Raw genomic sequence first — 13053 nt, forward strand, 5'->3', positions numbered from 1 at the left:
TAGGCGCAGGTCTGTGTGTTGACATGTGTTTTCACTTTCTGTGCCGGTGTGCGATCCATAAGGATCTCTTCTCGTTGCCAATCTCTTTGCAGCCAATTTAACAATAGGTAATTACACACACTCCTGGCTCTGTGTGACTGTGTGTGTGTGTCTTTTCCATACTTCCACATGTGTGAAACTGCTCCCTCATGACAGTTGTGTGATTTATCCCTAAAGTTCTTAATGACATTTTACACGCACACACAGCTGTTGACCACAACTCCACAACTTTGCTTGCTCACCGCAAAAACAGCGGTTAAGTTGAAATCATCAGTTATGGAGAGAGAGAGAGAGAGAGAGAGAGAGAGAGATCCATTTTTAAAGGAGCTTTCTCAGACGTGACCACACACACATGGTATGCTCCACACACACACACACACACACACACACATTCACGCACAGACAGGGTATGCTCTAAGGACCATAGCAGGGGAGCTGTGTCTGTTAGTCTGTGTCTTTGTGTGCGTGTGAGTGTGTGTGCGTGTGCGCGTGTGTGTGTCTAAAGTTAAAATCCAGACAGCCATTCCAGAGGCGAGACTATTGAGTCTTATAAACTCTCAGGTCACAGATTATTGAAATAGCAGAAGAGATATATAGTCTGTGCCTGTGTGTGTCTTCTGCTCCCACTCTGTCACTAAAAACATCAGCTGAAATCCAGACACACACACACACACACGTGCATTTATATGTAGTTAATAAAATAACGTAGGTGTGTGTGAGAGAACGATTTGGAAGCAGTTGTCTATGCCGGTATTTAAACTAACAGCTTGAATTTGTGTGTGTGTTGTAACACTGATTTATTTCAGCATCATTTACAGTGCCTTTGGGAACCGAACTCTTGGCGGCTCTTTCATTGTAATAGTCTAAAATACACACAGGCAGTCTATTGTGTGGGCTAATCTAACAAAACGTACCTTGTTTTAACCTGCTAACCTCCTGTGATTTCACTTGAGATGCTCGCACAGGCTAATAGGTTTAAACCCATTTCTTCTGAGGATGGGAGTGACCTGTTTTTATACTCCTCTGACCCACCTGTGGGCTTCCACACACACACACACACACACACACACACACACACACACACACACACACACACACACACACACACACACACACACACACACACACACACACACACACTCTTCAAAATAAAGTTTTATAGACCATAGTGCTTTCAAATTTGCATTTCCTTGCAGATTGAAACAGCTAGTTTGTGTTGTGCCATGAAAGTCACCGTCGGGACAAGTGGATTCTCGTCGCTTTTAACATTTTCTGTGCAGCCGTCGTTTTGTGCCAGTTGTAAAGTTAAAGAGTCAAATTGAGCTCGAGAGCAGAAATTCCGCCGTTTCAATTTGCAGACTAGTTTCTGACAGACTCCCTCTGTGACTTGAGAAACGCTCTTTTCCTAATCTCAGTAGTTTCTGTTCAATAGCCAGACGACTGGGGTTGTAATCGGGCAGCTCCCACTTTATACGTTTGTCTGCATGTCGGGTTAACCAGTGTTCTGCTTTGACTCCCGTAAGGGGTACATAGCCCTCCCGCAAAGAAACACACATATACACGTACGCACACATATGCACAAAGCCACACGCAGACTACAGTGCTTCCCAGACCCTGTGTGGTGCAGTAATCCGATGTAGCTATTCAAGGTCAGATTCCCCTAATAGACTTTTAATGAAGTTTGTGAGGGGGAGGTTGGGAGTATGTGGCTGTGTGTGGTGGTGGGGGTCCATTGCAGTTGTGTGCACTTTGTGTTACATAGTTTGCGTACAATATATAGCTTCTTTGTTTTTCAAATAAAAACAGTCATGCAATATCTCAGGAAATGCAATGACAGTGAAGTAGTAAAGGTACAGTGACTCTCAGACTGAAGTTCACCTGACGGGCTCCCAGCGCTGCTGTTGTTTGTCTTTAGCATATGAAAAACGCAGATGGAGATTCTGGGTCTGACGCGTTCCCAAAAACAGGAAAATGTCCGGAACATTCAGGCGAGGGGTGGCGTCTTTGTAGAACATGCAGAAGGCAGGACATGACTTATACATTCCACTGAGGAAATAACGTGTTATTGTTTGTGGCACATTGCCAACGATGTCGGCTCTTACCGTCAAAAGCTCTCGTTGTCTCTTCAATTTGACATCTTCTTCTGTGTCTGACGTGTGCATTGCACCTCTTTTTCATCCTGAGATATGTGTATTCTTCCAGTTTCACATCCGTCACGTTTGGAATGTCATCAACTCGCTCACTGTGAATCAGTCATTTTCCTGCTGTATTCTCACATTGGCTCACTCCGGGCATTTCACTGAGGGACCGAAAAAAACTTGTGTTCTCACGCACAGCCCCCCCAGAAAATTTGAGGATAATGTCCACAGTTCAGCGCATATCTAAAAGCAGTAAAATGCCTATTGAACATGTACATTAATAAAACTTAATCACTTAATGTGCAAGGAGACAGCAACATTAAACTTTAAATCTTGGATCAAAGCAAACTACAAAAAGCTACTTTAAAACTTTTTTTGGCCCGTATGCGAATCTGCAGAAGTGCCTCCTGTCGCCATGTTCACTCTTTTTTCAGAATACTTTATCACCACAAGACGTCTGTTTTCTTTTATCAGGCTCTGGAACGTGTTTTTGGAAGCTGTATGTACACTTTGCATTAGGAAATTGAAGAAATGGTGTGATTTACTACTGTTTATACATCAACTGACTGACACAGTGAGCTTCGGTTTCTTCGCTATGATTCATTACCAGGTGTCTATCCGTCTGTCACATGCAGTGATTGAAGCTGCGCTTTCGACACCTTTACACGTACACCCAGCGACTGACACATCAAGGTTCATGCAGGGATAGGCTCGGCGCGCAGCAGGCAGAGAAATAGAGATTGAGAAGACGACAGCCACAGAGGTGGAGGGAGGGGAAGAGCGAGAGATTAATTGAGAGAGAGCCAGATGAAAGATGGACAGATAGCAAGGGGAGGAAGAGGAGGAGCAAAGTGTGTGTGCATTACATCGGTTTGGTGTGTGTGTGTGTGAGCAAGATCCATACCAGAGAGAAGTAAGCAGAGACAGTGTAGGAGCAGAAATGGGGAGAGAGGCTCATAATGAGAGTGAGGTATTGAAACGTGAACCCCTGATTAAGTTTGACATTTAAGATGACATATTTTGCATGCTGTTACCCCATTACAAATGAGTTCTACACTCTGGGCTAGTGTGTGTGTGTAAGAGTTCTGGTATTGATTAGGGGCCTTTCTGGCAACTGAAAGCTTTTAGTCTTAAAATGGCAGGTGGACTCAGTCTCACAGTGGTTTTATGTTGACCACCTCCCTCTCCCTCCCTCCTTCTGCTTCTCTCTCGACTCTAACTTCAATTAGACTCCTGCCCCTGCAAAATCAATTCCAAGCTGTTGCTGACCCCCGAACCTTCCCAAAAAAAATCCTCCCCCTTGTTTCTGGAAGTGGCCAGACGCACCCGCGCTCCCATGCGGCGCTCCAGCCGTGCACCTGCGGCTGATTTTGATTATTATCCTGCCGCCCCAAATAGGCTCGGTTTCACGGACTGATCTGTTTTGTCTGTGCGGGCACTAAAAAAAGCCTCACGTGCACACTTTCGTTAATATTTTCTTCAGCTGCTTCCACTCACTGACACGTAACCCTAAAGCCACGAGCCGTTTCATCGCGTCTGCCATTTTGTGCATCGGTGGCCTTCTAAGAAGTAACGATCTGTGACATTTGCACATAAATAAACGACTGCTGAGTGATACGGCACAGCCATGATCATGAAAGCTTTAACATTTGCCACAAACAAGAGCCGGTGTCTGCCAGGTCCTTTTTTTTTTCACAGAGAGAAAGTGACGTGTTCCTGATTTCTAGCAGCTGCTTAAAGAAACAATGATTTGAGAAAGGTTATCACTGTATGGTTGAATAGACAAATTGGATTTGGCTGTTCAAGGTGAATATTCAATGTGTTGTGTACTTTTTCTTTCATTTAAATTATCCAGCACTGCTTTATTGAACTGCCAGATTTTTGAACAGGGTTTGGCAGAAGTTTATGGCGACAAAATTCTGCTTATATCTAAACAAGTTGTCCTGATGAGCTAACACATTCTAACTACGCCAACAGACTGTGAAGCTGTACATTCACCACTTTTAAGCAGATGGCAGAAAATAAGGTTATGTTTGAGTTTGACTGGACAATCTTTCCGTCTCACTCGGACTCGACACAGTACTCTTTGGCTGCTCCCGCCACACGTCCACACCATAGAGAGCCTCCTGGTAGCTGGCTGGTCATAGGTCATAGACCCTGCCTCCTCAATGTTAGTGGATGGGACATGGACCAAACTAAAAAAGTCAAGGTATACGTCAAATATCTTCTCAAATATAGTTTCCGTGATTTTAGATAGTACTTATCATCTGACCTGATGTACATCACCATCTTGAGTGTTTTGACAGCTTAGATTAAAAATCTTAAGTAATCCATTGAATAGATTTAAAGAACAGGAAGTTGTTCTTGTTTTCCTACAGCAACTTTGAAGGGTAATGAGTTAGTTGTTGCAAATAATCATGTTTATATACACAAAGTTTTCTGCTGTTTTCCATTTTCAAACTTAAACTCTCTTTAGACATTTGGGAAAGTTTCAAAGTAAATCACATACAAGTCATCCTCTTTTTGGGAATGCGTATTAGTATGTGGAGCTTATCTGCGCCTTCCCTTTTGCATTTTTTCCTTTCCTGCTGCACTCCCTCTCTTTGTTCTTTTCCTCTGTCTATCCATTTCCCCAGACAATCTCCCTTTTCTTTTTAAATAAAGAAAATATATTGTCTCTCCCGTCTAAAACCTCTCCTCCCATCCAAAGCTCCTGTCCTCCTTCCTTCATATCCCACTGTCTTATAGTCATTGCTAGGTTGTTTATATTAATCAAGGGTACTTAAGTTCTTTCTCACTCCAGAATTAACACCTAAATGTATAGGTTGGCGAATAAAAAAGATGACGTCGTGATTGGCGGGTTGGGGAAATAGGCCTACGTCAGGACAAACTTTCATCACTACACCACAAACCAGTTAAGCTGATTGACTCTCGCTGTCCACCGTCGCTTACAGCTTGACACAAGAGACATGATGATGTAATTTTTGGCACCACTAACTAAACCTAGCACTAAGTGCTAACCACTAAGAGCGTCAGAGAGTATGTGGCGGCACATTGCCAGTATTTTTATCAGGGTTTCCGCTGGTAACATCGCTCAGTGGCAACCTGCCACTGGGGAAAAATCAATCTAACCAATCAATTATCTAATCTGATGTCTTGGTGATTCGCCCAGGCCGGCATTTTAGTTGGGTGGAGGGCGTATAGACAAATCTTGTCTCTTTTAGGTCCAAGTTGGTTTTACTCAACTCTGATCCGGGCTCCCTTTGCTTTCATTTACTGTGCGACAGAGGGAAAACCAACAGGCATTCCTTATTTTGTGTTCTAACCCAACCCAAAACCGATGCAGTTAATGCAAGCGGCACCATGATAACCTGTCCCTGATGCGCATGGTTATTGCTTGTTTTTCATGATTACAGACATGTGTAATGTAAACAATAAAGTGGGTAGGCCAGTCAATGTGACCGATTCCGGGTATCATGTCAAAAGTTTTGTCCGAGCGCAGTGTGTCTGGTTCAATCTGATTCGGAAGGGCTCAGGTCAGCTTATCTACACACTTAACATGTGACTCTGAATATGGGCCTCGTACATTTGTCCATCTATGTGCATCTCCATAACAAGGGAACATGGATTACAGCTGGAAGATCAGATCAGGGATGGACAGATGGGAAGAAGGAGAGGATGTGAGGAGAGTTGGAGAGGAAAGGGAAGAGGAAGATGAGATTACCCAAAAACTTCAAATCTGAATGGGTCCCAGACTGACCTTATTTTCCAAGATTCAAGCCTCAGTTGTCCTTTGCTTTAAATGTTTAGTGTCATATACGAAATTATTGCGTAAAGTATATTAATGAAGATATTTTAATTGAATTAATCTATGATTTAGTACTCCTCTTAATCTCTCCCGTGGTCACATTGCCCCCACAGCAAACCTCGGGATCCAAACTCTGACTCATGAAAAGTATTTTGGCCTGTGATTTCTTTCAGTTCACCAGCCATTGGCAGATACACCAACAAGTTAATATTTGGACCCTGCCCCTCATGATAAATCTTCCCAAACTGTTTTCAAAAACTTGATGCAGGGAATCAGAGACAGAAGGATGGCAACTAACGAAAAAGTAAGGACAGATGATGAAGAGCAGGAAATGTTGGTACAAAGACTACGAGGATAATATGAAGAGACATAATGACGCAGATCGAAAGACAGAAAAAAAAACAAGCTACAGAGAGATCTCTGTGTAACAAGACCTTGCCTTTAGCATTATTTCTTCATATGTTGCGCATTAATCCTTTGTTTATGAAAGCTGGAGATGCCAACTGCAGCTGTCCCACGGGGTGGGGAGCGCAGATATCTGAAGCCGGCAGAAATATGTGGATGTGTTTCGGTATCGGCATCAAACACATCCATCACAGTGACTTTATAATAATACAGTGGGTAAAATAGTTGAGTGGGATATCTATGTTTCTCTGTAAGTGAGAAACTGATATCTGAATCAGAAAAAGTTACTACTAGTTTTTTTTCTTTCAATTTGACGTGCAGACTGCAGGAGCCTGGAGTCAAACCACTGACCTTCTGATTAGTGGACGACCCAATCATCCAGCGAGAGCCACAGCCAACAGGCAATTTAAAGATGTCAATCTAAAGTTTATTTATCTTCATATTTTTAGACTGAATGATGACTTGATTGTCTAATCCCCAAAATATTTGCACTGTGGTCAGATTTTTATTAATAAGCAAAACTCTACATGACAATGAGTCATGGTTTCACAATGCCTCTGTGATAAAAGTCTATGACTTGTTATCTGCCACATACTGCAGAAACTTACCATGCTCCTCCCGGTCCATCCTTCAGCAGTTGTCTTTGGGCGATAATTGACAATTTCAGATAAAAGCTTCACTGGCGTTGGGGCTAATTGCAGTTGATGGAAGTGATTAACTGTCGCGTTTATCCTCGCTGTGGTTTTGAGGCCTTTGTGGTGTATAGGGGCTAATTGTAGCTAGTAGCAGTAGTTGTTATGCGGTATGTTGTGGTGGGTTGCACCTAATTGTAGCTGATAGTAATGGTTCCAGTCTGTGTATACAGCCTGAAGCAGACAAAGGCTGGGCTGCGACACAGAGACACACACGCTCAGACACACACGCTCAGACACACACGCGCACAGTACAGCCTCGAAACACATACCTATATTTTTCTTGCCCACATCCTGGAGCATGCAAGTGTGTCTGACGTATGTAAAAGAACAAGAAAAAAGCTCTTGATGATAACTCTTCTATTGATTTTATAGGACTTCAATCCAAGTCATTCACAGTTTTGTTCCCATCATTTTGATCAACTTTTTAAGCTGCCACTGAAAAATCATACAGGGCAGATGGAAACTCAGTCGGGTCAGGCAGTGCTTCTCAGCTTCATCGCTTTACCACAACGATCTGTAGTTTTCCACTGTGTGTGTGAGTCTGTGTGTCTGTGTGTGTGTGTGTGTGTGTGTGTGTGTGTGTGTGTGTCTGTGTGCATGCGTATACATATATGTGTGTAAGTGAATGATGAATTCTGACTGGGTGTGGTGTACATCAGATGAGATTTTCGTCTGCTCACTGTGCACCCTCTCTCTCTCTCTCACCCTCTCTCTCCCTCTCTCACACACACACACACACACGCTTGTACTTCTATCTTAGTGAAGACACTCATTGGCATAATGCATTCCCTAGCCCCCCACCCTAACCCTAACCATCAAAACTAAATGCCTAAACTTAGTTTTAACCCTAAAACCAAGTCCAAACCTTCTAACAGCCCATTAAAAGTGGGTCAGAAAGTAAAGACTGGCCAAAATGTCGTCATTCTGTAGGTTGGAGGCTCAAAATTGTCCCCACAAAGATATATGTACAAGTACACACGTACACACGTACACACACACACACACACACACACACACACACACACACACACACACACACACACACACACACACACACACACACACACAGTGAGTGCCAGGTTCTGGGCGTGGGCCCTTGCAGACATAAATTGCTTTATTTTAATAGTTGTATGGTAGAGAAAAAGAGGGAGAGAGAAAAAAAGGGTAAAACACTAGAAAAAATTGGATTGAAGAAAGAAAGAGAGCTGGTCTCTCTCTCTCTCTCCCTCTCTCTGGTCATTTCCCTCTCCTTTTCTCTGTGTTTTCTTTTTTCTTTTCTTCCTGATCCTCTAGATTATATCACAGGGTTTGTTAAAATGTGGTCCTGGTCTGTTTATGTGGATCTCTGTGTTTACGGTCATTAGATTATTTTGTTTTCAGCTAAATTCCCTTCTACTTTATTTAGAAGTGTGTGTGTGTGTGTGTGTGTGTGTGTGTGTGTGTGTGTGTGTGTGTGTGTGTGTGTGTGTGTGTGTGTGTGTGTGTGTGTGTGTGTGTGTGTGTGTGTGTGTTATCCGTCATGATTTAACTGTTAAGTTCAAATTTATTTCTTACACTAACACACTGGGCTACACACATGCTATCTCTCATCCACATGCATCATCAGACGTGCACTACACACACATACACACACACACACAGTGTCTTTCCCGTCATATTGCATTGATCTAAAAGTGATCAGAATTTGGCGTCTATCAGGCGTCCTTTGTGTGTGACTGTTTATGACTGAAGACACACACACAAACGCAGAGTATGGGTCAATGGGTTGACTTTGTTTATGGCTGAATATGAACTGAACAACCACAAATAAGCACACACTGGCACGCGCACACACATGCACACCATCACACACACACACACACACAAACTCACGCAATATCTCTCTGTCACGACTGTTGTGAACAGAGCGACCACAATTGTTCTCTTTTCAAACAAAAGAAAGATTATGGCTTAACATAAAACATATGCTTGGTTATTTGATGGCTCTGTATAGTGATTATAAGGGAGGCACGGGAGGGATGGTGGGACGACAAAGGGAGGGAGAGGGCAGGGACAGAAAGAAAAATATTTTAATGATCGAATTACTTAAATTATTGCAGCAATTATTCTTACATGTGAAAGTGGGCGGTGGAGACGGAAAAATGCCTGAAATACAAGGCAAAGGCCCTGATAAGCTGCCTTTTTGTTTTGTTAGAGGGATTTTTACACTGATAATAATTGAGTGTGGTGGCGGGAAAGACAAAAGAAGAGAGGACAGGTTGAGGGAGAGAAAAGAGAGACATGTGCGGGGGGGGTCAAAGAAAAATGGGAGATGAAATGTGAAAGAAAGGCAGAGAATAAAGAAGAGGGAGGAAACCAAGGACAGGAGGTGACGCAGATGAGGCACAAGAGACGGCGAGAGATGTGAAAAGGAATATTTTGGACGAAGAGAGTGAAAGAAAAGCTCATGGAAAGAGATGCAAAAGAGGGAGAGATAGAGGGAAATTGCTGGAGGGGCTGGATTGCAGTCTTCCACCTCCCTCATCCATCTTTCTGATATGGGGTGTGCGGTTTGATGTGGTTGAGTGTTGGCCATTCTCCCTGTCTCCTCCTCCTCCTCCTCCCTTCGTCTCCCCCCATTCCTCTCTCTCTCTCTCTCTCCCTCTCTCCCTCACCCCTCTGTCTACCACCCCTCTCAGTCTCTCTGATATGGTTTGGGTTTTGATGTGGTCATGTGTTGAAGATTCTCACGGATGGTTTCCATAACGATAAAAAGATTCACTCCCTGGTATGGAAAGAAAAAAGAATTGCACTTAAGGATGCAACGAAGATCGCAGCACACACACACACAAATATCTCACAGCTAAGATGTTTCTGATTTTATGGGGCTGTTTTTCTTTTGACGAGGTTTGCGGTTGAAGATCGTCACAGATTTCAGCGTTCAAAGAAGTTTGTAAATTGAATCAAAGCTTTTCTGTACACATACACCATTGTAACAAAATTGTATTTGTATGCACATAATCCCCAGTATATTATTCCTGTCGTGCAGACTCCTTGTATCTGTTAATGTCGTGATTTTAATGGTTATGAAAATCTGCATAATATGTTCCTCTCTCTTGTAACACAGTGCAGAGTTTACATGTTTTAGATCATGTCAACATCAATCCATTAATACAACTTTTCTGTCTCTGCTTTTCAGAGATGGTGAGGAAGAAGAACCCCCCAATCCGGAGTGTGGGAGGTGAGGAGGAGGAGGAAGAAGAGGGGAGGAGGCCAGCAGCAGGAGAAGAGGAGGAGGAGGGAGAGGAAGAGGGGAGAGTGGGAGCAGAGGCCGAACGGATAAACCGACCCTCTGAGCCAGAGTCCTCCGAGCGGGTCAGAGGCGATGAGGAGCAGGAGGAGGAGGAGGGAGAAAGTGAGTGTGTTTCCTCATCTGTCTCTCCCTCATCAGTGGGTGATCGCTACGCTAATGAGGAGAGAGGGGGCAGGAGAGGAGGAGGAGGAGGAGGAGGAGGAGGAGGGGGCAGGTCCAAACAAGGCAACGCGGCGTTGACTGACAGACCCGAGAGCCAGTCGGAGCCCGAGGACGGGGAGAAGGGGGTGGAGGAGAGGGAGAGGAGCGACCGCGTCTCACCTCCTCTGCTCTCCGCTCCCCACCTCCTCCCCAGACAGGAAGGAGGGGAGGAGTCGACAACCGACACCCCTCCGCTCTCCTCCAGCCCCTCTCCCAAGCTCCAGGACTTCAAGTGCAACGTGTGCGGTTACGGTTACTATGGCAACGACCCCGCTGACCTGGTGAAGCACTTTAGGAAGTATCACCTGGGTCTGCACAACCGCACACGGCAGGATGCTGCTCTCGACACACACATCCTGGCCCTCCACAACATGGCCCCTCAACACACACCTCTAGGTAACTGCAGCTCTCATGTGTTTAAGTTCATATATTAAACATCGCTGCTTTTTGGTAGAAAATAAAGTTAATGAAAGAATCACCACTGATTGAGGCTTTTTCCCCCATCAAGATCCATGAATTATTCTCCAAAGTACACCAAAATGTTTTAAAATGATGTCTCACAATATTAAATTCCTGGATTGGTTCTTTACCTGATTCATAACACCTCCTTCCACCAAGTTACATGGAAATCTGTGCAGTTAATATTTGCAATCCTGCGAACTAACTGACGAGCACACACAAAATTATAGCCTGTGATATACACAATGATACAGAAATAAAAATCATCACATTTTACAAATATACAGGGATTAAAACACATACTCCAGTGTTTCCTAATATAAGATGAGTACTTTAGTATCATCATTTAATCAACACACAAACTTATGCATAAAATTCTTCTACACCAAATCACAGCAGAGCAAAATGATCTAAAATAAAATGAGCCACTTATTACCTCATTATTTATTAATATACATACTCAGGCAGCGGTTCAATCTGACTGCATCATCGATAAGAAAGTTATAGCTGTTGTAACTAATCAATTCCTGTGTTATGTTTTTGCAAAGATGTTCTGTTTGGACTGTGTAAAGTTTGTTTTACAATCATGCCACCGCTGCTTGTTGATCTTAAGGTTTTTCCCCTTCTCAAATGTCAGAGCTGTTCTATGATTTTTCTTTGCCTCTAGCAACCCCCCACCTTTTTTTGTTTATCTACTTCCACAAGTTGTGACCCCTCCTTGTATTTCTGCTCCCAGACATACAGACAGGACAAGGGCAGAGGAACCAAGCCAAAGAGTCGGGGAAGGGGAGGCCAGATATACACACTCAACAGCATAGGGCAGTTATGATGAATGGCACATATGACGTACAGGTAAGCAAATACACGTCGATCAATTAATGTTTTTCATGAAGTATAATACGGGAATTTGTTCATTTTCAGTCTGAACTCATAAAAACTGACTCAATACACAACATTTTGACAGAAATCAACCACAATGTAGAACTAGAGCCACTTCCACAATTAGTTAAACAAAACTGCAATGAATAAAGCTACACAAATATCTTGTGGTGAGACCATGTGGAGTTTATTTGAAGGAATGTTTTCGAGGGGGAACAGAGACTCACTAGTTCAGGAAAGCTCTCGTTTTGTTACCTCTGGTGCAAAGGTCTGTCTGAAAGTCGAAGAGCTCATAAATTGTGCACAAGGTCTTTGTACTTTGTATTTTTTTTTTTTTAAGTACATTGATTCATATCTTTCAGAACTTATGTTACCGACATTTGTGACTGCAAATTACTTTCTGGTCTAATTCATTTTTAATAGCATAAATTAGAAGACCTAGGATCCAGTATTACTGCACGAATGCTGAATACGAAAGTGTGTCATAAAAGTTTAGAGTAATTAATCCTTATGGCTTGATCCAAACCAAGTGACACGTTGCTTTAGTTAACAATCCGCTACAATCAGTACATGCGGTCGTAAATTTGAAAACTGAACTGAATTATTTATTGAGCTGAACAATCTGCAGCTGATTTGTAAAAGAGGGCGTGTGTGTGATTTGAACAGTGAGGCTTTGTCTCGCGAGTTATAAAACTTTACAGACGTGATGGATGGAAACAGAGAGGAAGAGGAGTAGAGCTCCTGGCAGACAGGCACGTATCTGTGTGCGTGTGCTTAAGTAAAGGTGCACAGAGATGCACAGGCATACTAGGTGCGCTGTCTGACCCATGCGTTGTGTTTCAATGGCAAATAAATTCATGTTGCACTAATCCCTCATATCCAATGGTCAATTTGTAAAGTTTAAAATGTCCCATATTATATAAAGTGAGATTTCAATTTATAAACCACGTGTAGGTCAGTAAATATTGTATTTATCAAGCTCATTCCAGGGATAAATGCGCACAGTTTCATTTCAGAAACTGTTCAAACAAGCTGTCAGGATTTTTGTAACTTTGTGATGTCACAACTTTACAGTCACTGTCCTCGTACAGGCCACCCAACACAACACCCAACAACTGAGCTAGCTACAAGACAGTA

The 13053-nt window shown here is 43.0% G+C and overlaps 1 protein-coding gene across 5 annotated transcripts in view; it reads left to right on the forward strand.

The window, feature by feature from the left end:
* Positions 1-13053, forward strand: part of trps1 (trichorhinophalangeal syndrome I) — a 113628-nt gene that overhangs the window by 40550 nt on the left and 60025 nt on the right. For 4 of the 5 annotated variants that reach the window (XM_035181941.2, XM_035181944.2, XM_035181943.2 and 1 more), the window contains exons 3-4: positions 10264-10974; positions 11774-11889. In XM_035181941.2, the coding sequence (XP_035037832.1) occupies positions 10264-10974; positions 11774-11889 (827 nt within the window). The remainder of the gene's footprint in view (positions 1-10263; positions 10975-11773; positions 11890-13053) is intronic. The other variant, XM_047344309.1, reaches the window with a different exon arrangement.

This window comes from Hippoglossus stenolepis, chromosome 17 (genome assembly GCF_022539355.2).
Source record: "Hippoglossus stenolepis isolate QCI-W04-F060 chromosome 17, HSTE1.2, whole genome shotgun sequence".
Taxonomy (NCBI): domain Eukaryota; kingdom Metazoa; phylum Chordata; class Actinopteri; order Pleuronectiformes; family Pleuronectidae; genus Hippoglossus; species Hippoglossus stenolepis.